Genomic DNA, 26,414 nt, shown 5'->3' with positions numbered 1-26,414 from the left:
ATGAAGTGACCAATTCTCAACTACTTTATATTTATCCAAAAGGGAAAAAAAAATACTAAACTGAAAGACTGGTCCAATAATCTGCATATGAAATAAGTCTTATAAAACAATATGAATGGATAATATTTTGCACATAATTGATCAAGCAAACCTATGGATTGCGATTTTCTGCCTTGGTTTAGGCTTTGCTGGTGATAGAAACCCTATTTACAACATAACGTACAACTGATATTAAATAATAAAAAAATATATATTTAGCAACTCCTGTATGCCTTGCTGAAGAGAAAGGTCAGAGGAGATTGATCAGAAATTACAGAAAGTCTATCATACCTCACCAGGGTGCTCAGAAAAGCATCTCGGAATGCGAAACATGTCAAAGCTTGAGGCAGAAAACTAATACAACAGTAAAAAACAAAAAACTAATTCAATTTCTGTCCGCCAGGTGGTGCTGTCCCTCATCAATAAAAATCCAGTTTAGATGAAGCTGTGCACACTAAAAGCCTAGATTCCTCCATGTGAACATTGCCTGATGCACTGGACCTATATCTACATAATATTATGGTGCACAATATTGACTGATTGGATGACTTCATGACAGCTGTTAAAATATAAGAAAAAATAATGAGTTTATCAGGTATATGGTATATAAAGTTCCAAAGTATTGCAGTAAGATATCTATCTTCAACAGGTTTCAAGAAAAAGCAAGTAATTATTTTGTCATACAACAAATCTATAAATCAGTAAATTAAGAAATATTTGTTTATTAAATAGGCCGACTATTACAAAAACACACACACATGAAAGACAGCATATACAACACTTTATACAAATACTTGTTTCAGTCCGTAACAAAATGGGACACATGTTCATCCTGTTCTGTGCTGCATGTTTAAAGGATGTATGTGCAGGATCTTTCCTCACCACAAAGAGCTCCACCAGGCTTACTGGCTCTCCTTATATGCAGTAGAATAGTCAAACTGGCATGCCTTATGCTGTTATGCTTATGTGTTTATGTGGTTCGTGGTTTAGGTTAATTTGATTCTGATGTGATGGAGCACTCCTTCTTTATGACGTCTGCTAGCTTGGGCTCCACCTTGGTCAGTGTGTTAATGAAGCACAGCACCTATCCATAGAGAAAGACAGTATGTGTTTTAAATAACAGACAGAGATAAATCGAAAGATGGCTGGATGAGTGAGATGCAGGACTTACAGATTTGTTGTGCTGTGCCAAAAGTGTCCTGAATGCCGATACCCAGATCTTCTCTGTAAGATGATCTATTTTTAGCAACTCTGGCACAACCTCCTATGAAATTAAACATTTTCTCTGTCAGAATAAAATTGGATTTTGAAATAAATTTATTAATGGCAATCTAATATGCAAGGGTTTTTAGTTGTCTAGCGCAAATGTACATGTACAGTAATTGCAAGCATTCTTTTTTCTAATTAAATATTAACACAAACCTATTTAATAAAAATAAAACTATTTGCACCCCAATAGTTTCTAACAGCTTCCTAGAGCATATAGTGTGCCTAAGTAGACATTATAAAATGTATGTTCAATAATTAGATTTTATATTCTATACAGTCCTCTATTTCATGGATGTTGTGTATTTTAGAAAATGTAAAACATATCCAAGAACAGCATGATCACTGCTGATAATTATAAATAGATTATTGGATATTGTAAGGTTTATTATAAAACTAGAAGACTTTTCGGCGACTCTGTTATCAATGTTCCTTTTGTCTATATTGGGATAAAATTATTTCAGACGTATTAAACAAATTTAAATACCTAAATTAGTTATTCACTGATTTATCAGCCATACATAGTTATTAGTTTTTTTTTTTGATGTGTGGAATCAATACCCAGCTCCAGTCTTGGGAAAGATTCAATCGGTGGTGCTATAATACCCCTGTAATAGAGCTGACACACTCGGGTGGAGTCTGGTTTCAAGGTAATGTCAGTTTATAGGGGTATTTGTATTGTATAGGATTGTTTTTCGGAAAGCTTTTTTTTTTAAAATAAAATTGTATATATACTCAGCAAAAAAAGAAACATCCTCTGACTTTCAACTGTTTTTACTCTTAGTAAACTTAATGTGTAAATATTTGTATGAACACTAAGAGTGTCAACACCATAAACTAAAAATGTATCACAATGTGTCCCTGAATGAAGGGAGGCTCAAAATCAAAAGTACCGCTCAGTATCTGGTGTGGCCACCAGCTGCTTGAAGTACTGCAGTGCATCTCCTCCTCATGGACTGCCTATTGCGGACAGTCTGAGCACTGATGGAGGGATTGTGTGTTTCTGGTGTGACTCGGGCAGTTGTTGTGGCCGACCTGTACCTACCTGTCACGCAGGTGTGATATTCGGATGTACCGATCCTGTGCAGGTGTTGTTACACGTGGTCTTCCACTGCGAGGATGATCAGCTATCCTTTCTGTCTCCCTGCAGCGCTGTATTAGGCGTCTCACAGTGCGGACATGGCAATTTATTGCCCTAGCCACATCAGCAGTCTTTATCACGCAGATGAGCAGGGACCCTGGGCATCTTTCTTTGGGTGTTTTTCACAGTCGGTAGACAAGTCTCTTTAGTGTCCTGCGTTTTTAGAACTGTGACCTTAAATGCCTACTTTCTGTAAGCTGTTAAGGTCTTAACGACCATTGCACAGGTGCATGTTAATTAATTAATTATGGTTAATTAAACATGCATGGAAAACATTGTTTAAACCCTTTACAATGAAGATCTGTAAAGTTATTTGGATTTTTACAACATTATTGTTGAAATACACAGTCCTGAAAAAGGGGCGTTTCTTTTTTTGCTGAGTATATATATTTTGGTGGGCTATTTAAGTACTTACTTCTTCCAATTGTGTATGTAGCTGTTTAAGAAACAAAAAAAGCTTCTGAAAAAGTTAACCTGACTAACAATAACAGGTTAAAGGTCATTTTATAAATTTGTGTGATTAAATCTTTGCTCATTCAGTAATAGTGTAAGGCTTAAACATAAAAGGTTTGGTTGATTACTTTCACAAAAGGGAAATGTATAACAAAAACAAACGATTCAGTATAGCACTGGTATAAGCCACAATATTATTTTAAGCATCTGTTTTGGTTTGCAATTTTGCAATCAGTGCATCTCTAGTGTGAATTCATTCAATATTTAATGTTTTAGTTATCTAAATGTAGGCATTTGGCAGACGCTCTGATCCAGAGCGACTTACATCTGAGCAGTTGAGAGTTAAGGGCCTTGCTCAAGGGCCCAAGAGGGACAACTTAATGGTCGTGGGTTTTGAACCTGGGACCTTTCGGACAACAGGCCAATGCCTTTACCATTAGAGCTACCCCTGACCCAGTTACAGTGTATCCGGAAAGTAGTCACAGCGCATCACTTTTTCCACAATTTATGTCATATCACAGCCTTACTCTAAAATGGATTAAATTCCTTTTTTTCTCAGAATTCTACACACAACACCCCATAATGACAACATAAAAAAGGTTTACCTGAGATTTTTGCAAATGCAAACCCTCATGCGTTGTCTTTATTATGTAAACCCTACATATTAATAATAAAGAATGCCGGCAGCCATTCATTGTCATTATTACGTTAAAACCCTACATATATTATGGTGGAGAATGCGGGCATTGTTTGGCTTAAAAATTCATAAAACCAAGACCGTTCACTGTATCTCTTCTATTGTTCAGAAATAGATTAGAGGCAGAGAAACAGATTTTTGCTATACTGTATACGTACTTGTCTTGCGGCACACCACTGAGCGAATAAAGGAAATGCAACGCGATTTCGTGATTGGATGGTTCAAAACCACCTTTAGTATTGTACTTTAACAGCCGCTATTTGTCTGACATTTAGTCATGGTTAATGGTTAAAGTAAACTTGTAAAGATGAAGAAATCTCTTTACATTTAAATATTATAAAGATGTTGAAACAAAGAAATCTTCCGTCACCGCGATAAAGATTGATTGAAGCGATGTTCCTCCCATCATCTTTTAAAGGCCTTATATTATCAGAGAAACAGCGAAGAAACCCTGTGTTTAATTGTAAGTGTGTAGGCAGCGAAGAAACCCTGCCACGCATCTTTGTGCAGCTAATTTGCACAAACCCTAAAGTCAAATTAGTGGGTAAAAAACAGTGAAGAAACCTTGTTTGTAATTTTTAGTGTGTAGGCAGCGAAGAAACCCTGCCACACACACCTTTGTGCAGCTAATTTGTCTCAATAGTGAATCTGCCTGTGCGATGTTCCACTTGCAAACTCACTCAAGTAAAATGTGCAGTTAAAAGCCACGTTTGTTTTTGTGTTTAATGTTTCCGCCGAGATCTCAGCAATGTTGTTGTGTTAAATGTAGTAACAACTAATTTGTGTGCCCTATTAGTGGAGTTGACGTCGTTCAGCTATAAAGAGCTAACTAGCGTTGTTCGGGTTGTTCATTGTTAAATGCGCTGCCATTTTCACTGACCACCCATAACTGTTGAACTAGCACGCTCGTTTAAGTGTACGTAACCATAGTGACGACTGTGACCCGGAAACTCTAAACAATTTTTTTCCGGGATAACTTTTAAATGTGCAAGCGCAGTCCGCCAGCGCTGTCTAAAATCAGTCGTAAACAAAGCCTAGCATGAACAAAGTTAGTTAGCAAACCTAGCGCGTTTACATTTTAGCCTGTGTGCATGTAGCATCTATGCTAGTAGCATCGAAGGCTAGCGGTTAGCACGTAACATCTTTTAGTTATAAATGCACTGTTCAAAAGTGACCTAACCTCTTTACACCCAACTTTAACTCACACCAATGGGTCCTTTTCCCTTTTCTCTTCTGACCCCCTCTTGATTACTTTACTTATACTTAATGGATTAAGCAAAACTACTTTTATTGATTTTGATGTGGATTTCATTCTGGAATGTTGATCATTGTCTAATTGTTTTAAGCTAAAACTTGAATTCAATTTCATAAATTATTACAGTTTCGGTGTTCATCGTACACTGTAACTACTTGTATAATTTTGATGATAAACATCTTTCAAAATTGATCATCATCTATCAAAATTAGTTTAAAATTCTTTAAAATTCATTAAGCTATAAATTAGAAGTTGGGTCTCTAATTTAATGATAGACGATCAATAGAGTTAATAACAAATTGCTCCTACCAATTTCAGTGCTATTTAATGCTAAATAATTAGCTATAATTCATAATTTAAAATTCAAATTTGAAAGTTTTCTCATTATCCACCAGGTCTTTTCCCACCCAGTTTGAACTAACTTGGTCAACCATGTTAAGTGTCCTAACATTAGGAGAAAACCCATACTTTCTTTTTCTCTCTTTCTCAGCTTCCTCTTCTGGTTTGATTAGCGTACTGTTCTGGGTTTGTACCTGTGAAAGTCACAAGAGCAGAGGACCGTAGAAACGTTACATATTGTTGAAGCATGAATTCTTAGGTTCAAAGGCGCCCGACTCTCACTGTACCTTCCCTTTTCGTGCTGGGATCCTACCTAGCCAAGGTTAAAGCAGGTCAACTAGGAAACCGTCCATAAAATTTTAAAGATGCGTTTAAAAGCGTTTCAATCTGTGTATGGTTGTCAACCCTAATGCTGAGTTAACCAAAACTGTCACTGTTATTGTTTCTTTCACCTAGAGGAAATTTTAAATAACAATCACATACTGAGAAATCCCCATCTTGAAACCCCTTTACTTAGGAGCACCCTTCCAAATCAAACTTAATAAAACAGAAAGGGGGAGGGAAAAACAAAATTTGGTACCGAACTTATTCTGCCACGGAAATGCGGTTTCTGTTTGTTTTTCCTTAGCTTAACATTAGTTCTAACCTTACCTTACACAAAAAAGGGAACCTCCTCTTATAGGTAAGTAGAAAATTACCATTACTACTCTATCCCTTGCTCTGTGTTGTTGTTCTTTTCTGCATCTGTTCTCTAGCCATGCTAACTGTGTGTTTACTAGCTGTTCCCACTCCCAGTTAGTAGCACGCCCACAAAAAGACCACAGTCACAGAGAACCACACATTTACATTTAGGTATTTGGCAGACACTCTTATCCAGAGCGACTTACATTTTTATCTCATTATACATCTGAGCAGTTGAGGGTTAAGGGCCTTGCTCCAGGGCCCAACAGTGGCAACTTGGTGGTTGTGGGGTTTGAACCTGGCATCTTCCGAACCGTAGTCCAATGCCTTAACCACTGAGCTACCCCAAGCCCTTACACTCAGCAGTAGCCCACATTTGCACATCTGTTTGCTGTGTTAGTTTGTTTTTTCTCTTTTGTTTCTTTCTCTCACATCTGTGTCAGTCGTGGTTCTAGAAACCCATCAAAACATGTCTCGCACCACAGACCTGTCAGTCGCTGAAAAGATCTGAAGATATGGCCAAGTGTTGCAACCGACAGCCTTCTACCTAAGGCTGCCGAAACCCTAAAGTACCAGACACTGGACCAGCTGGACGACAACTTAACGAGCCGTATGAGACAAGACCCAAGTCAGTGCTATAGTCCCAATGAACTGTCCAACATCACCGGCTCCTTACGTCACACACTCATTGCCGCCCTCAATCTGAACAACAGGCACGCTGCCTAACTACAGCAGGAGCTGTACTACAGCGTGCGCAACAACGCATCAAGCACCTGGAACTGGAAGCTCAGGAGCGACGGAAAGGGGGTGACCAGGTAGAGCAGGACAAAGTGGAAATCACCGTGCTGCAAGAAATTCTGGCAACTACTACACGTGAAGCAAGGCAAACTACGCTGATCTCTCCGACAGGCTGCAGTATGCAGAAGAGCTACTAGGAAAGGCCCCGTCTGACTCCAGGTAGAAAAATGGCAGGGTTAAAGCTCTCAAAACTCATCTGGACAAGCAAGGAACGAGATCAGCTACCTCATGCGAAAGCTGGACCGTAGCAAAGAAGAGTCCTACAGCGTCACAGAGAAACTCAAGCCCGCCTGTGAATAGTGCCACGATCGTCAAGGTAACGACGTGCACGCATCTTAACCCTGTTGAGCAAGACCAGGTCCCCTGTTCTTGGACCGATACGTAGTGGAAGAAGTGTCGAGCAGGGCGACACATCCCTCTAAAAAACCTACCTCAAGGCAGAACCCCGGGAACCTGCTCCCTCCAGCCACAGAGCATCGCACAGCACAGACCTTGACCAACTCGCCAGGCACCTTGATAAATTTATACCACATCTGCTAGGCAGCCAAGATTTCCAAACCTATGTATGAAAGAGTGATCCCCATCTAGGAATGGGACCCCACATTACTGACCAAGGTAAACTCTACTGGTCCAAACAACATCCAGCCCTAAAGCGTGCAGCTTCCAAGACTGGCCGCCCGCTCACAAAAGACTGACTACCATCTGCTCCGAGAAGCTCTCATCAGAGAATTTGCTGACCCTAAATCAGAACAAGGATTCGACGAAGAAACTCATCAAGAGTTTAAGCTAACCCAGCTCAAGCCAAAGACACAGATGAGTGGAAGACATCACCAACGTCAAGACTTTCAAGAACTGACGAGAAGGATGATTAAAAACTTGTTCCAAACTGATACTGATAGAACAGACCACGGACACAGATCAACTGTCCTATACCTTTCACCACACCAACATAGTTCGGTCCTTCTAGGAAGGTATACACAGTCTTTAATTTATTTTTGTGAACACAAACCCCTAATCACCCTCCTCTGTCTGCACTGCTAAACCCAACCTCTAGTAGAGAGGAGTTGCTCCACACATGCAACACTAGTTTAGTTGCCTTAACCTATTTGTGTCCTTGGGGCCCTTTCTCTTTGTGTTTGTCTTTCTTTTTTTCCCTGCGTTTTCCCTTTCTTTGATCAGGGAATTATCTTAACCAAGCTTGAGTACAGCTCCCAAAAATTAGGTTGACTCTTTCCACCCAAAGTGGAAGTAAATCGTTGTCAGTCAATCGAAACAACCCGATTCGAGATAAAGCCTAGCCAAAAAGCACCCCTATGTCGTTTTAAGTGTTCTTAACCAGACCATACGATGTAACTAGGTTATGCACCTTGATTCAGTTGGTTATGGAGGTGTTGTTTGTGTTTTGTGGGTGCCTGTTCTCTCTCTCTCTCTGTTTCTACTTCCAGTGCCCGCTGACATTCGCAACCGGAACCTCACCAAGGGAGATATGTAGTAAACAACAGGGCTCCCATAGAAAGAACAGTCAACGGATCACATTCCTGAACCCCCTCTCCCAGCATGCATGGCGCCATCCTGATAACATTATCTGGTTTGCTATCTTAAGGGGGATGTCTGTAAAACTAAGAAACTCCACAAGGCCAGATGCTTTGAAGTAGACCTTAAAACCGAGGGTGTAAATCGGCAATCCGGTAAACAAAGAAGACAGTTTAACAGCTTCACCCCGAGCTGGGGGGGGGGGGGGGGGGACTCATCATACCTGGACACTCTCTCGACCTCCGGAAGACATGCCTTATTTCAAGAATGTTGGTAAACATGGGAAATTGGTAGCATGAACAGAGCTCATGCAAAATTACTTTTTATAAAGTATTAAAAACAGCCGAAACACCAAGCTAATTTATGCACGAAAGGAGGAACTACGTGAGGCGTGGCCAAGCCCCGCAACCACATCCGATTGAACCAATCACCCATGGGATGGACTGACCCCGAAGGGACAAAAACCCAAAGGAAGTCTACGGTAGTAGTAGAGGAGAAGAGAAGTTTACATCACAACTGCAACCTACAACATCTTTCAAGCAGCTCGGGCTTTGCCCTTGCGGGCGCTGCGCTGCTGGCGTCATCCGCTCTTCAAGAACTCTCAACGAGACTTTGTGCCAGAACTCCAAAGTCCAGCTACGAAGGAAACCTCAGGAGAAGTTCCAGAGCGCAGCCATCGGTAACCAACGCCTCACCGAAGGGCTTGCCCGACAGACGTCATCTCTACAACAGCGTAGCAACCAATCAGCAACGCCGTGATTCCCTTCGCTGGAGGCGAACCAACAGATGAGAACGAAACGTAACGCAAGTAAACAAACAAAGCTGCATACCTTGCTGAAGTTGGTGCTCGTTTTATAACTAACCGTAAGATTAAGCCCAAGACTCTGCTCTTGTGACTTTCGTTGATCTAGTAAACATGCTGTGTGTGTGCGTGCGTTTAAGTACCGTAGTTTCATGTATCGTAGATTAGTCAAATAAATTCTCGTTTCTTTATAAAGAACTGTTGTCTTGGTCATGTATTTTAAAGTCTAAACATTTGCCCAGATCTTGTTACCTTGCTCATAATTGCTAAATACCAGATTTTGTGTTGTAGCCGTTGACCATGTGATAACCAGAACTGGTAAGATACACTAAATTGTGCTAAACGCTGGACGTGTTAGAAAGTGTACAATATAATTTTTATTTAGTTAATTAAATTAACCCGAATCGTTAAAGATTCGATACAACTCTGACCCAGAGCTAATCATTACTTATTAATGGTGAAAGATGCGTTGGCATTGTGTCCATATTAAATTGTCCACATTTATTGGTGGGCAATGCAACCGTCATGCGTTGTCTTTATTATGTAAACCCTACATATTAATGATAAAGAATGCCGGCAGCCATTCATTGTCATTATTACGTTAAAACCCTACATGTACATAAGTATTCACAGCATTTGCAAAATTGAGCTCAGGCGCATACTGTTTCCCCTGATCATCTCTGAGATGTTTCTGCAGATTTATTGGAGTCCACTTGTGGTAAATTCAGTTGATTGGACATGATTTGGAAAGGCACACACCTGTCTATATAAGGTCCCACAGTTGACAGTCTAAGTCAAAGGAATTGTCTGTTGACCTCCGAGACAGGATTGTCTCGAGGCACAAATCTGGGGAAGGTAACAGAAAAGTTTCTGCTGCTTTGGGCTAAGGTCCCAATGAGCACAGTGGCCTCCATTATCCGTAAGTGAAAAAAGTTCGAAACCACCAGGACTCAAGGAAGATCAGGGGAAACAGGATGCGCCTGACCTCAATTTTGCGCTTCATGGCAAAGGCTATGAAAACTTATGTACATGTGCTTTGTCAATTTTTTTATTTTTAATAAATTTGCAAAAGTCTCAAGTAAACTTTTTCAAGTTGGCATTATTTTTGTTTGTAGAATACTCAGGAAAAAAAAATAATTAAATCCATTTTAGAATAAGGCTGTGACATAACAAATAGTGATGCGCTGTGAATACTTTCCGGATGGACTGTATTATTTGTTTATAGTACCTTGGCAAGTATCCAGGTGTTTTGGAATCTGTAACCTAACCATACAATCTGTACATCTCACCATAGGCAGATCGCTGAGCAGAGTAGAAAGCAACTCCACTACTATCTCAACCAACACCTGCAGCTGTGCATCTTTTCCATCGTCAGTCGTTTCACCTGCTGGTCCTTCACCTGACTCCTTATACCTCTCTTGCTGGTTTTCACTGTGAAAGGACAGGATACGAAGAAGACTAGCCACCAACGCTGAACCTGTAGAGAAACCGCAATAATATAAACAGGCCAAGAATGTGACATATCTAATTAAAAAGTGAATGTATGTGTCCTCACTGATGTCTGTCCGAAGGTTGGTGTATAAGGCAAACAGCAAAGCGAGAGCAGGGGCCAGGAGTGCCTTCTGCTCCTGCAGGATAAGAGGAGGGTCGTCGGGCTGACACAGATCCTCACACACCACTTCACACACCACCTTCCATACAGAGACACCACACCCTCCATCTGAAACTACACACACAGCTTAGTGAGTAATTATTCAGCTCCATATTTAAATGGTTGTCAGAGCTAATGATCTAAAAACAAGCAGTAAAATGGAAAATAATATGTATATATATGTCTGAAACAACAAAACTTCAGTTTGCAAGATTCCCTTTGGCAAACCGCATGTTCCTGTATTATTGGTGTGTGTCAATTCTCTGGGTAGAAAAAAAAACTATTTGTTTTGCCTAAAAACAGAGAATACCTATAGAGAGAGATACTTCTATATAAACTTATGATATATAAAAGGTCATCTAATAGCATTGTTTTATCCTATTGTATACACCAGATATCAGTTTTCACTATCCTTGGTAATGTATAATGATGATGTCGAAATATTTTCTGAAAAATATTCTGGTTCTGTAATTACACCACAAGCAACCAGAGTGTTTTATTTTCAGGTGAAAGAAAACAAAAATTATACAAAAATACAAGTTCAAATATTATAGTGTTAATTGCTACAGTTTGTTGCTTTGGTTTACATAGGTTGGGATTCTTAATACTGAACATACCTACTGTACAAATACACACAGCAACATCCCATTTGTTAAGCACTGTACACCATCCAGACAATTTGGCCTGAATTACATTAGTCACACCCAAAGATGTTGTGTGTTATACTGGCTTGCTCAGCTGTTTAATTTTTGCTTTGATTTATATAATTTGCTCAAATGGCCCAACAAAACGTGCATTCAACATACACAATAACACCATATTCAGGAGCACCTAAATATTTTAAATATTGTCTTGGCCCTGACTGTTCTATGGAAATAAAACAAAGTCTACAGATGAGCTATATAATGTCCACAAGTAACCGCGTGTATAAGAGAAGTAGAGATTCTTATGCAGAATTCTTCCTGCTGAAAAGATGACAAGTTTTCCGAGTCTTTCTACACTTTAAATGCTCTATTGAAACTTCAATTGCTGCTCTTTATTTAGCAGCCTAAGCCACTGATATACAAACTGGGAGAATCGAACCAACAAAACTTTTCCTGTAAAGCCTTTAGATAGGATACCATAAACATAATAAAGATAATAAATTATAAGTTACATATGCTGAAACTTGATTATCTGTACATATAATGTTTAAATCAAGAAGTTAAATAAATCTCACTGAGATTCTGCAGGCCTTCATCCACTGTGGTTAAGAGCTGAAGAGCATGTAGATATGCTTCAAGTGCCTTTGGACTCTCCTTCCTGTAACACAAACATGTGCATAAGTAATAGCATTCATCTTTAACAAGTTTTAATTTGGCACTTGTCAAATTTTAAATTACTTGAACTTAAAATAAACTAAAATTGTTAAAAAAGTTTTAAAATACCCTAAAAAGTTTTAATTACTTAAACGTTAGTAATTGATGCTCATTCTGTTTATCATACTGTATGTCCTGAGCTGCATTGTAATATTCTCCTTACTGGAACTATAGCCAAAATTTCTGTATGTAGAAGCTTTGGGGTCTGTTTATTGAAAAGGTAACATTTTATTTTTTTTCTGATCAAAATGAACTAGATGACTTAAAAAAAGATGAACAAGATTCAAAGAACCGAGTCACTAAAATGATCCAAACTTCCCATCACTACTAAGCACAGAAAAGCTAAAAAATGTAGAAAAATCTATGATCATGATCTCTTATGAATTATCGTGTCCAACCTAAGCTGTACAGCAGCCTCCAGTAACGCAGAAGCGACATCATGGTGCAAGTCCTTGTCCTGGTCACCCTCACTAGGTGTCGTAGACAGCCAGCTCTTCATCAGCTCCTCATCCTCATCAAACAGCTTATCAACCAGTTCTCCTACCTTTATTAATAATTCCACTAAAAAAGAGAGAGAATGGAATCACACACACGTACAACAAGACAAGAATCTATTTAAACTTGTTAAAACAGAAACATAATAGTAGTTAGAGTTGGTTTAGAAACTAGAAGTTTACCATTAGTCGAGCTGCTCATTATAAAGCAAAGGTTGGCGCATGTGGCTGTCTGCTGCTGTATCCTCTGTAGCCACAAGGGAGCAACATTTGGTTGAGAAACACATGTCAGAAGAAGCCTGAAAAAATATGAGCAATACTATGAAAGACAGTGGCAACATGTGCACTAGAAACATGTCATGATTTTTTTTTTTTTTTATGAAATGGATGGAAAATCTTCATTTTAAAAAATGAAGCCATGACGCAAGTAACAAAACGTGCAGTTCCTTGAATGTCTCCTGGGAGCTGACAAAAGCACATCAATCTCCACAAGCATTATTTTAGCTGAGTGCTAATTTTATTTTATTTTAATCAATTAATCTATTATTTTTTTTCCATTTACTTAATAATTGTTTTTTAAGTATTTTTGTAGAGATGGCTAAAATGGCCAAAATATTTACTGTATTTGTGGCATTTCACTAAACTAATATCACTATAGACATTACTACACTGACTAGGGTTAATTATACAGTACTGACATCACTGCAGCAGTATGAAAATATTAGCTTTATTAATTTAACATGTTGTGTGTGCGATCTGGTGAATAGTATTTGGGGTGTAGAACTGATTCCAAAGCTTTGAAACTGACTCTTAGATTTCAGTAAACTGACTTTTTTTCATCATGGTGACATACAAGATGTAAGGTAGCACACAGTGGTAAAAACACATGATTTAATCAGGTACATCAGGCTTTCACTATTCTTTAAATTCGTACAATGGCACAATCACAAATAGAAATATAGTTGCAAGCACAACTATATTTGTTTGTATTTGGATTTATTGCCATATCAGCTTCTCAGACTATTTCATGGCAAGATTCACATCAAATATTAAGCTGATTTATTATGTTATAATATAAGTGATTAAGAGAGTAGAGGAAAAGTAAAAAAGAATATAATAATAATAGATCACATTATAGCATGGTCTTGGTCAGAAGAACAAGATTTCGTTCTTTAGGTGTCCTTTAGACAGAAATTGTAAGAGTTTTTCTGATTTTTATATTTTTTAAATCTTGTTCCGGTAGAAATTGTTTTCTTATAGTGTTCCGCACAACTTGCACACACTATACAGGGCAGATGTCAGTTTGGGCCCTAATGTGTGTGTGTGTGTGTGTGTGTTAAAGGGGTTAGTGTGTGTCAGAGTGAGAGACAGAGGTGTGTGTGTGTGTGACGTGTGGATGTGTCAGTCTGCGTGTGACGAGTAAATGTGTTTGTGTGTGGTATCTGAGTGTGTGTGTTAACACTTGTGTGTGTGAGACATGTGACTCGTTAGAGTGTGTGTGTGATGTATGTGTGTGCATGTAGGCGTGAGACAAAGATGTGAGTGTGTGAGTGTTAACATTTGTGATGTGTGTGTATGCGTGTGAGTGTGAGACATTTGTAATTCACAAATGTTAACAATGTAATTTGTGTGTGATGTGTGTTTGTGCGTGTTAACATTTGTGAGGCTGCAGATGCTGAAAAATGAGCATCACGCTATAAAGTTACTTAATGTGATGTCACTGAATATAATGTCACTCAATATAAGGCCACACAGAAAATTATTAATCACTTTTCAGCGTAAATTTAAGACATTATCACGGCTGACCTGTTTGAGATATCAAAAATCTTTCCGCAATTTTGACTCCTCAATGTTTTTAGATCACATGGGCCCGGTTTGGTGGCGATTGTATAAATTCTCTAGTAAAAATCTATTGGGTGCGTTTTTGGCGACCGACCTAAAATAACCGGCCTCCTGTTGAGTTGAGCCCAGGTCACGCGTGCAAAATTTGTTTGGCTCAATGAGCTCTATATGTGTACCGAGTTTCGTGTGCCTACGTAAAAGTGTGTATGAGCTATTCAGCAAAATCTCATGTGGCCACGAGACACTCAGGCATCCTAATGGCAGCAGATTCCAACCTGCCTGCTGAGTTTTTAAGCATGTTAAGACCCCCCAAAAGCCCAAAAGGGTGCGAAAAAAAAAATCCTTAGGAAAACAAGAGGGTCCTGCACACCCTATAGTGCTTTATTATTTCTAATACAAAGCACGTCATGGGGTGAACAGGCTGTAGATGACGGTGTGTTGTGATGCGCTCTGACATTTCTATCAAAAGCATCTGTGGTCTAAATGAAGACTCTGAATGAGTTTCTTACCTGCATGTCTCTAACAGTGTGGGAGGATCACTGTCACCCAGCAGTAACAGTAGCACATCACTGAAAAGAAAAAAAAGGATACAATTATTAAATTATTAAAGCACCACATCTCTAAATGTATGCATCTAAACACTTAGGAATTGAAATGGACTGAATTAAGTACTTATACAAACAGAGAACAAGGAGGATTACATACCCTAGTCCATCATTCTGGCTGATCAGCAAACATGTATCAGTGAAACAGGCCATATTTCCCAGAATTCCTACACAGATTTCCTGTAATAGAGTTTTTTTTCTTTTAAATATATTTTGCCAAACTTGACTTTCTCATATACAGAAGACACGCAACATTAGACCAAAGTAACAAAATTCAAGGTAGGCTCAAGGCAAACCAGGACTTTGATTGTGCAGTATAACAGAACAGTGTTGTTTTTTTGTACAATTCCTAGCTAGTTTTGTTAATTTATTTTGTATGTAGCATCTTGGTCCTTTCATTGTGTACTGAACTGTACGAAAAAAAAAACTTACTTGACTTGTCATTACAGGAAAATCTATTTATTTCTCTATGTAATTCTCCCTGTACACTAGTGCACTTATCCCAGCATTTTACTAGTGCTTGGATACCATAAAGGTAGGACGTTTTCTCTGTATGATCCACCATTCTTGTGTCTTTAGAGCCTGGTATCAAGAAAAGGCTGGTAATTTGTTCAAGATTCAAGATTCAAATAACTTTATTAATCCCAGAGGGAAATTGCTTAAGAACATGATCCAGGAAACCAAGCGGGTGTCGATGTTTATGTTCATTAATTTCTCCCCCAGTACTGCCGGTTGGATGGTGTTGAAGGCGCTGGAGAAGTCAAAGAACATCATCCTTACTGTGGTCCTAGGCTGGTCAAGGTGAGAGTAGGTACGATGTAGCAGGTGTATTATGGCGTCATCGACTCCCATGAACGGCTGATAGGCAAACTGAAGAGGGTCCAGAGAGGACTTCACCAGGGGACGTAGTGTATCCAGGATCAGTCTCTCGAACACCTTCATAATGTGCGATGTCAAAGCAACAGGCCTGAAATCGTTCTGGGCACAAGGACGTGGTGTTTTGGGTACCGGCACAATGCATGATGTTTTCCACAGTGCAGGGACTTTTTGCAGAGACAGGCTCAGGCTAAAGAGGTACTGGAGGACACCACATAGTTGGGGAGCACAAGATTTCAGGACTCTCGGATTGATCTTATCCGGACCCACAGCTTTTGTAGGATTAGTAGTATTTGTATTTGTATTTGTAGTATTTGTAGGATTTGTAGGATGTAGTTGATTAGTTAAATCAGGTACTGTATGGTGGGAGAGCAGTTGGTCCTCCATTAGCGGAGTTGAGAACCTACACTATTCGCACATAGTCAGGTAGCACAGAATCCTGTGTGTTAGATGGAGATAGAATGGCAAAATAGATCGAAGCCAAACATAGGTATTGCAATATTGTAGATATCTGATAAGAGATCAGCTGATCTCTTTTGCAAATTGTTATTTGACGGTTGTAGCGATAGACATCTAGCCAGTGAGCCCCACAAGAGAATAATTCACGGATGCAGCATCAACGAATTAGCTGTCGTCTACCTGTCGTTCGCGCCCTACAAAAGCCAGCGACGTACACCGGTGAATAGGATGTTAAAAGCATCATAAATATCATTTATGCCGTTTTTCTCTCCACTTCTAAGACTGAGAGTGTCACTGCTCGCACCCCACCTAAAATAAGCTTTGTGGTTTGCCCAATCCTGGAACACTGCAAGAAGGCTGTATCTTCTGTACGCAACCCTCACCAAGCACTTTTCCCAAGCACCAAGTCCCGATTTGGCTTGAACGCCCCTTTTAGATATTGCGCTATGTGATGATATAGGAGAAGAAACCTTAAATAAAGTATTAAGTGGAATATGTGCACTAAAATAGCCGGCGTTTAGATGCCTGGCATGTTAGTTTAGTATAAAATATGACTTACAGCATTATCATTATGTTGTTTACTCTTAACAACTCTCATATATTCTATAATGTGTACAGACTGCTCTGTTCTACTTACAGTAAGGCGTGGATTATGTGACTTGGCAATTACCCCCAACAGGATATCTGGAGTTTTAAACTCCTGTAGAAAACCAGCTACATCCTGAAGACAAGGACAGTGAATATTGTTTGCAAGGACACAGTTGAAATCTTAAGTAATATCAAAGGATTAGTGAGAAGAGAGCAAATTTGCTTGTTCAAAAAACCATCATGTGTTCAAATTAAAATAAACTGCTGTTTACGTTATTACAGCAGAGTAAAGAACTCGGTGACGTCAAGTGTGATTTATCATCCTGCCTCCATGTATTTCATATAAATCGTTACGAAAGGTTTCTTCAGAACCATGGTGTGACAAAAGTATGACTAGTGTAAGATGAGGGCTAATTACACAATACATACACAGGAATGTGAATGCTCCGATGATCAAGTCAACAGTACTAGATTATGAAGATTATTATACCAGTGTAAACAATTATCCGTAAACTGTTGACTTGACACGCCTCTACAAAACGTGAAAAATTGTTTTGACAGCAGCAGAATGGGAAAAAAATGTTTCTTATATCTTTAATGAATCGTTATGGGTTGAACACAAGGAAATGGTGACCGATAATAACTCTGCACATACTGTACCATCTTGCCTTTGGTCAATACCATCCTCTTTCCTGCTGACTGGCTGTCTTCAGACAACGTGGCTAGATTACTCATAAACATCTTTCACAGTTCAAATAATGATATAAATATACACACTACGTCAATTGTGATAAGGTGTACCTCATCCATGGCCATATCCCAGACTTTACACAGCTCCTCCTCAAGCTCATCAGACAGGTCTGTCAGACTTTCGGTCTGGTCAAGATCCTGTTTTGTCACCATCTATGGGGAAAATAAATTATATATATATATATATATATTATTTATAGACCATTTTGCTATAACATCTCTTTTTTTTTTTTTAAACACTCCCCAGAATCTTAGTAAATACCTGTATAAGGCGAGTTAATGTGCTAAACAGCCAATGCTTGCTATACACGGTCCCTCCAATGGCATCATCGTCTTCCCCAGTCTCTCCATCTCTATGTGGAGGAGGTGACGGGTTACGATCCATCTGTGGTGAGGCTTGAGGAGAAGATGGTTATTTTATTATTTGCCACGTTTACAGCAGAGTTTGTATTAATATCTGGGAACATAATAAATACAATAGTTCTTCTAAAACTGGTACTCCATAGTTACAGGTTTTAGTGTGTGTGTGTGTGTTTTTTGTACTGGCATGGCTTTGGACAGAATTCTGTACTTTCTATGAACAGGCTCATGAATGAATGATTATTTCATCCAATAGACGAGTTGTTCTTAACTCATAAAACTTGTGCATTATACGATTTGTTGGACAGCAAGTAGGCTATCTGAAAATAAAAGTGGACATGTCAAACTTGCACTTTTATGTAGAAAAACACAACACACTTATCAGAGTAAACACTTTCACTATATAATCCCCTGCTACACTAATGCTTGGATACCATCAAGGTAGTAAGTGTTCTCACATCTAAAACACTGGCCTCCCAGGAATCCTTTTAATGGCCTAAACATGTGTAAACAGTCAGGCCTGTACAGGGGATGTGGCGATAACTACCAGCCGCGTGCCAGTAGTGTAGGTGAATGGATGATTGTGTGCACAGTTCCACAGACAGATGCGTCTCTTCCACAAGTTGCCTGTTGATTTTTAAGGGTCAGGCATTCCACTAGCACCGGAACAACTGCAGTGAGCTCCAAGCCACCTCGGCCAGGGTTGTCATTTACGGTCCTACGGCCTTTTTTAAAATGTTTGCACTGTTCAAATGCTTTACTGTGACTAAGAATCTTATCACTGCACCGCGCTTGAAGTCTTCTATAAATGTTATCCAGTTTTATGGCATCAGTCATGAGTAATTTTATCCTGTCCCAGTTTGACTTGAACATCCCTCTCAATGTCATAGAAGCTAAGTATGAAAACTTTTGTCAGACGTATTGTTCTTCTGTGCATGAAGATGATTTGGACATCCTGAGTGAACAGTCGTCTTCACACTTTATGCATTATCAACATGGTTTTGCAGTTTCCCCTCAATGTATACTCCACAATTAACATTTTGCTCACCACATTCCCATAGGTTCCTGACATTATGAGCTACCACCTGAGAGACCAGATAATACTAACTAAAATGCTCCTTTCTAGGCAAATACCCCACCATGGTCCCTTGAGGACCCCTGCATAGTTTTATTTCCCTTCTCTAACACGCCACATACAGGCAGAGCTGGTGTGAGTGACGTAACATCTACAGTATAACAGGCAGCTGTCGATATATAAAACTCTGACGACATGGGCTTTTTTTTCTTGTTCATTTGTAGTTTCTGAAACCTTCTGCCCTACATTACTTGAAATATCAATATTCCAGTCCACACAAATAAATAATATTCTTCCAACCAAATCGAAAAACATTAGCCAAGTTAACAGACACTAGTTTGTTGTTTAAAGACTTGTTTCAATACACAACGTTGTGTATTTGTTTTAGAAAGCGCCTCACCCATCAACACCGGGATAATAAAGATTCCAAGCTTTCCAAAAACAACCAACGGGTTTAATTCAGACTTCAGTATTCTCCCACATGCATTTCCGCGCCTCACTTTCTTCTTCGTGGCTGCTCTTCTTCCTTCTTCCGGTTCCTTATTGTACTAAATATACATCGCCATCTAGCGGTTCAGTGTTTCCTCAGCTCCCGGTTTTTTGACATTTTTTCCCTCTACCCTGACAGAATTTTCTACTGGCAGGAGAAATGTACGGTTATATCAATATCCCTAGCTGTTGTTTTGGTTGGTGGTAGCACTGCAGGAAATACAATACCGATTTATCAGACGTTAATTTTCAGACATACTTGTACTTTGTGACACATCCATACAGTTTATTTATGAGACTGGTAGTATTTTTTTTTGACACATTCATTTAACGTTATTTTAAATTACTCACAATCAAACTGTACGATCAATCCACCTATTAAAAACACCTTCAGTACCCCGGCGAAACTTGGCATGGTTGTTTTTGCATGAACAAGAGCAGTGAGCTTGGTTAAGATAACCAGTTCTCTTGCTTTAACTACTTGATTAACAGTTAAGACAACTGACAATTACCAGTCTTCTCTTTATTGTAGTTGGTATGACTATATGGGTACAGCAGGGTCCTTCTAGGACCAGGGTTAAGAACAGGGTTGCCAAGTCCCTGAAACAGAAATCATACCAAGACCCTGGAGGTGCAAGGCGACGGTGCTAACCACTACACCACCGTGCTACCAGTAATGCCACAATGAAATGTGATAAAGTTTATGTTTCATGCCCTAAAATAATAATGTGTTGCATTTCATCCCAATATATAGCTCCAGGATAGAGAGTATCTGTCGCCTGATGAGCTGGATAGCATGTGGAAGGACCCTATGGGCAGGGCTGCCACTGTTGGATATTGAACACTGTCCTCCAACTTTTAGAAATGACAATCTGTCAACAAGCTTCCATATTATCTCATAAAAAACATTTTAAGCTCATCTGCCAGTCATGAATGCACCGCTGTCTTCACTTTATCAGACGATAATCATCATCCTTGTACGGCTGCTTTCAGGGTACTAAATAGGTGAAAGTTAGATGGAGCAAGATCAGGACTAAATTGGCTGTTTTTGCTCTTCTTTAAATTGTTTTAGCACCCATCTTGCTCAAATGGCAGCAGGTACACCCTTAGATCACAAAAAGACACTCCATGCTGCTATTCTTTTTCTGAAATCACAAGCGGAACATCCATTTATGCTTACACCACAGTTACAAATGAACTGAGATGATGTCCATTACACCCCTCCCTTCCTATCTCATTCATCTGAGTGAGAGGTTTTCCCAGTCAGTCCCCTGCCTGTCTCACAAACTAGAATCAGGGCATTCACTCCCACTGTGGCATGAAAAACGCAACAAGCAAGTGAGTGACAGAAGACCTTATCTTAGCAGTCTGACTTGAAATATTTCTCTACCACTGTACTGTACTGATTCTTAAAAATAATAACCAAATCGTGTTCTGTATCAGTACAGAACAGTTAATTTAGTTTTCAAATACGGGACAATTCCGTATTTTTCAGTATAGTTGGCAACCCTAGTTGACTTGGTGAAAGAACAATGGAGTCTATATCCAGTACAGGGTAGGTCAAAAAGTCTGGAACTATATACGTGTTAAGTTATGTGAAATCTGTTTAAAAAAATTTTTTGCCCAAGGAGCATGGTGGTGTAGTGGTTAGTACTGTGAGGTATCTGAGTTATCCGGTTTCCTCTCACAGTTCAGAAACATGCACATAGGCTAATCAGCAATCCCAAATTGCCTGTAGCATGTGTGTGTGTGTGTGCCCCATGATAGATTGGCTCCATGTCCAGTGGGTACCCTACTTAGTGCTTATGGTCTTCTGGGACTTAGGCTTTAGGTTTCCCGTGACTCTGTAAAAGATAAAGTGGTATAGACAATAAATGTATGAATTATATGGTGACTTGACTATCACATACAGTACATATAGACCTGACACCAATTGACTTTGTTATTTGGGGTATCTGAAGTCAGCAGTCTATTGGGATCGGCCCAGACTAATCATTGTTTAACAATATTAATTTTAACAAATTTTAAAAATATAAATTTTTAAAAAGTAAAACATAATCCTGGTGATGTTTTATGTTACAGGAAGAATTACGGTTGCAAGTGCCTTAAACAGTCACTGTGCTATTAGTACAGAACAATCTTCATACTTTCTGGTTTCTTTGTAAAATGACAGTGTTTTTTTTTTTGAGAGAGAGAGAGAGAGAAAGAGGGCTAGAGAGAGAAAATCTAAATGCAAACCTAATCCACGATAAATCAATCAATTAAACATTTTCATAATTAGCATAAAAATACTAAATGTACAAATTTTGATGGTTTATAAAAATACTGCACTCCAGTTATGCATTGTGCTGCATCTTATACCCCCAAGCACAGACTGTCACATTTTTTTCTTTGCACAACAGCACTCTGATAATATTGCTGGTTGCAAGGCAAATCCTGTTAGACTTGTTTGTTTTAATACTTTAAATACTGACAGGTAATCAACACCATGTTTATGTTTGCTGATATTGTATGGACTTCTGCAAGACTGTATCTTTTGCATCTCTTTGTCTTCTGTCCTATGTTCATAAAAAAACTCCTTTGGCTGAAATCTAAAATCCTCTGTCCCTTCTGTGAATAAACTAGGGATTGCATTCAGACATGCATGCAGTGTGTGTGTGTGTGTGTGTGTGTGTGTGTGTGTGCATGTGGGTGTGCATGTAGCTCTCCCATAGTTGTGTGTTGAGCATATCAAGGCAAAAGCAAACACATCAAGCAATAATGCTTCTTGCTTTAATTAGTTTTAAATGTAATAGAATATATCATTTACTGTAAGCTTCTATGTTTTAGGATGCACAAATGCATTTCCTGCAGTCTATCTGATGTCTCCTACAATTTTAGCCAATCATTCAACCCCTTACTATACAGCGTTGCAGGGGGCCTGGAGTCTTTTCTGGGAGACGGGATGAAGTGCCAATCCATTGCAGGCCACAGACACTCACATGCTCATTTACACACTAGCGGCTATTTGAGAACGCCAGTCTGCATGATCTGCATGTCACGGGTCTGTACACAGACCTGGGGCAGGAATCAAACCTGCCTCAGTGGTTGAGAACCATTGGCTTATCAGATTTTACACATAACTTACTTGTGGAGTGCAGCAACCTGAGGCCATATTAACGTTTCGAAATCTGTCCATTTCAGTTAAACTGGCATACTGTACGGATGCAATGTAGTCACATACAATCATACCTGCATTGATTAGCTTACATTGTAGGGGACATCTGATAGGCTGCAGAGAATAATGTTTAAAAACAAAAAAGCATTACAGTAAACCACAGTAACCACGTCGAAGAAGTCTCAAAAATCCAAGCACAAATGTAGAGATGCTGTTTGTAAATGCAGGATCGTCAGTCAGTAAATAAACGTAAAAAAAAAAAAAGATACATTTCTGTGTGCATTGAAAAATATATTGTGGTTTGTGGTTCCGTGTGCTTTTGAAAGGAGGAGACAGTGGCTGATAATTCGGCTGCCAATAAAATCTTTGTAAACTATGTACCTTACACCGTTGGCATCCTGAGCTAATTGGTGGTGACTGTTTAACAGACGATGTGGAGAACGGGTCATCGCCGTCTTTTACTCTTGTGGGTTGCAAGCGTGGAGATCAGTACAGAAATAAATTTCTTGGAGAGGATGTAGTGAAAGATTGAGGATGGTGGAGAGACCTCAATGCCTACCAGGCATTTGGCTGTTAAAGCAGCAGGACACAGACACACCAGTGCACAAATATAAATGCTCACAACAGAATAGGATATGCGTATTGACACAAAAGGGTGAATCAGCCTGCCTGAACAGATAGATGTGATAGAGCTTGTGTGTTCTGACTTACTGCTCACCATGAATGCATAAAGTGTTTATTTAAATTAGCATAAACCTCCTGTCAGCTAAAACTAGTCTAGCCATAATTCTCTGCCCTCTAACCAACAAGATGTTAAAAATGAGGTGTTCAGGCATGAGTGAAAGTAAGCTGGTAAGGTTTAAACTTACACAACACTTTGTCTCTGTAGTACTTGCTCCTAAGTCGTACAAAATTGCCTCTGAACCGTCCATATTCTGTTTTGATCTTTCATTACTAGTTAACGTGAGTGCGGAATTACAGCAAAATGCTGAGAAGATCATGACTGACCTCACTGTTTTGTTCACAGCTAAGGTGAAGTATACAGCTCCCTAGCTTCTAACACAAGGCTAAATCTGTATGTGAAGATTCTGAGTCTTCCTAGTGAGGTTTTCGTACAGTCAATTCAGGTTTTTTACTTATCTAAGTAGTTTCTTAAGTCTAAGGGAGGTTGGTAAGGTTCATCTCCACTTATGTTGAGAGAAGGATTTTCCACTTGCACATAGATGACTTCCCCGGTGAAAAAAAAAACCTAAACACTTTAGTGTATTAAAAATTTATAGAAATCCTCGATAGTAGTGATGGGTCGTTCATGAAGGATTTGTTCTTTTTGAATCTTTAACCTTGACATGAATTAGTAGTCTCGGAGAGTGATTTGTTAATCTTCTACATCAAATTTATCGCAAAACCTCTATAAGTTATGTACAGGAAACTGAATTGAGCGACTTTTCTACTCCAAAATTTGTGTATGTAGATGTACTGTAATACTGTATTGCAAATGTGTTACCAGTACACTGATGGTGTTAAGGATAATTTACAAATACTGAATGCATTTTCTACACTATAACATGTTTTTGAAACACATTACATCAGTAATTATGAGGCAGATTTTATTCATGAGTTCAACAGATTTAATTTGCACAGAAGTAAGGTATTAAAAGATTAAAAAACAGTAGTTTTTGTTCAACAATACGTCAGGTTGTCTTGAACAAAGACAGACATTAGTATTAGAATATACAGGTACAGTATTAGTTTAAACCTGGTGTGTGAACACAGACAGACATGAGTATTAGAGTATACAAGTACAGTATTAGTTTAAACCTGGTGTGTTGATTCTAGCTGTTACACAGAGACTGAAAACAGGCAGAGAGCTACAAAGCATTATACAAGAAGCAAAGTACATAAGATTTAGCAATAACACATTAGACAAATCATTCTATAGTTTAAACTAAGTTACAAACTACCTAACAAAAACCATAAAATTTACCCTATGCCAATGAAAAAAAAAAATAACGATACAAACTAATGCACGCAATGATGCAGCTTCAAGCCGTGAATTCAAACTAGAAGTGGAGGACTGGAGAGCCAATTAGAAAACAAAGAGTCCGAATCTGCTTGCTTCCAGTTTCTGATTGGCTGGTATTGCCCCTACTCTAGTCTCTAGTTGGCTAAAATGGTTGCAGAGTTACAATGCTGATAGTGGGCGCACAGAAGAGACAGAGTTCAAACGCAGATAAATTACTGTATCTTGAACGTGCAAAATAGTGATGGGAAGTTTGAATCATTTTAGTGACTCGGTTCTTTGAATCTTGTTCAAAATAAATGAATCTTTTTTTTTGAGTCATTTAGTTCGTTTAGTTCTTTTGATAAAAAAAAAAAAATAAAATGTAAAATTTTTAAGAAAGACCCCCAATGTCTACATACACAAAGTTTGGCCATAGTTCCAGTAATGAAAATATTACAATGCAGTTAAGGACATATTATAATAAACAGAATAAGTAGCTAATCTTACTGTATATCTTCCAGTCCGAGTTGTTCGTTCTTTTAAATCTATTGCACCGCATAGCGTCTATGGGAGTCACATTAAAAAAAGAACGAACGACTGGACTGGAAGATATACAGTTTACTGTTTACTGCACTGCATAGCGTCTATGGGAGTCATGTGACAAAAGAATGAACGACTTGGAGTAGAAGAGTCATTGAGAAAGAATCGCTCAATTCTGTTTCCTGTACATAACCTACAGGGGTTTAGAGATGATTTGCGCATGCGCGCCCAGTAGAAAATGAACGAATCACTTTACTCGTTCTTCTGAGTCACGTTAAAGATTAGTTAAAAAAGAATGAATCGTTCATGAAGTGCAGGCAGTGCGCATATTGAACATTTGCAAGGCTTTGTAAAAATCGGTTTTAAAATCTGTCTTTTTGAATATGTTGTAAATAATTATTTTATTTTTTAACATAAAGACTTTTTTTTTTTGCCTAGGACATGTAGTTACTACAGATATTCATATTTTAAATGAGGTCAAATTTTTTGGGACACCCTTTATATGCCATAGAGTTCCAATAATACAGTTCAAATAGCATAACAATATTCTATTTATATATTCTGTTATTTGTTTTTAAGAAATGAACCACACAAACATATGCAGGAAGATTTAGCAGTGTAAATAGACTTACGGTTCATCCCTCATAATATTAATATTATTTGTTTATCTAGTTATTTGCTCTTGTGGGCATCCTCCCTTGGAAAATAGAACTCTAGCGAGCATTGATGTGCTGTGGGTGGATGTTCTTCCTGTGTAAATATAAAACTATGGTCGAGGTCAACCAGGTATAGGTGATACCTGTGTTTAGGTAGTCTGATATGCAATGTTTGTCCTTGGAGGGGCATATGAACAGCAGGGAAGCATGAAACTTGAAACGGCATGGTGGTATACAAGTTCTTAGATCTTGTAAGAGATAAACTGTAAGGGCAAAAAGTGTATGAATAACAGACCAATCACTTGATGCTTTTAAATATACCATTCAAGATTGTGTGCTTTTATTTATTATAGCCCCAACTCTTGTAAGAAGACTTTCCACAAGGTTATAGATTTGGATTTATTCATCCCCTCAAGAGTGAGGAAGGGTCATGCACAGATAACAATTCAGTTCAATGCAATTGAGGTTTGGAGCTCTGATCAGGAACCTTGATCTTGATCTCTGTCTC

At 38.8% G+C, this 26,414-nt stretch overlaps 1 protein-coding gene across 1 annotated transcript; it reads right to left on the bottom strand.

Annotated features, from left to right (window-relative positions):
- Window positions 1–1,009: 1,009 nt before the first annotated feature.
- On the bottom strand, window positions 1,010–19,583 carry saal1 (serum amyloid A-like 1). Its single transcript, XM_053510818.1, is given in 13 exon segments — window positions 1,010–1,123; window positions 1,211–1,303; window positions 10,294–10,481; window positions 10,560–10,730; window positions 11,875–11,957; window positions 12,412–12,574; window positions 12,691–12,806; window positions 14,859–14,918; window positions 15,055–15,134; window positions 16,927–17,010; window positions 17,679–17,780; window positions 17,890–18,023; window positions 19,463–19,583. Coding segments are annotated over 13 exon segments (1,392 nt in total). The 5' UTR covers window positions 19,467–19,583.
- Between the last annotated feature and the right edge of the window lie 6,831 nt (window positions 19,584–26,414).

The sequence above is a fragment of the Clarias gariepinus genome, chromosome 2 (assembly GCF_024256425.1).
Source record: "Clarias gariepinus isolate MV-2021 ecotype Netherlands chromosome 2, CGAR_prim_01v2, whole genome shotgun sequence".
Lineage (NCBI taxonomy): Eukaryota > Metazoa > Chordata > Actinopteri > Siluriformes > Clariidae > Clarias > Clarias gariepinus.
Note: the sequence above shows the minus strand (reverse complement) of the source record. Positions and strands in the feature narration are given on the sequence as shown.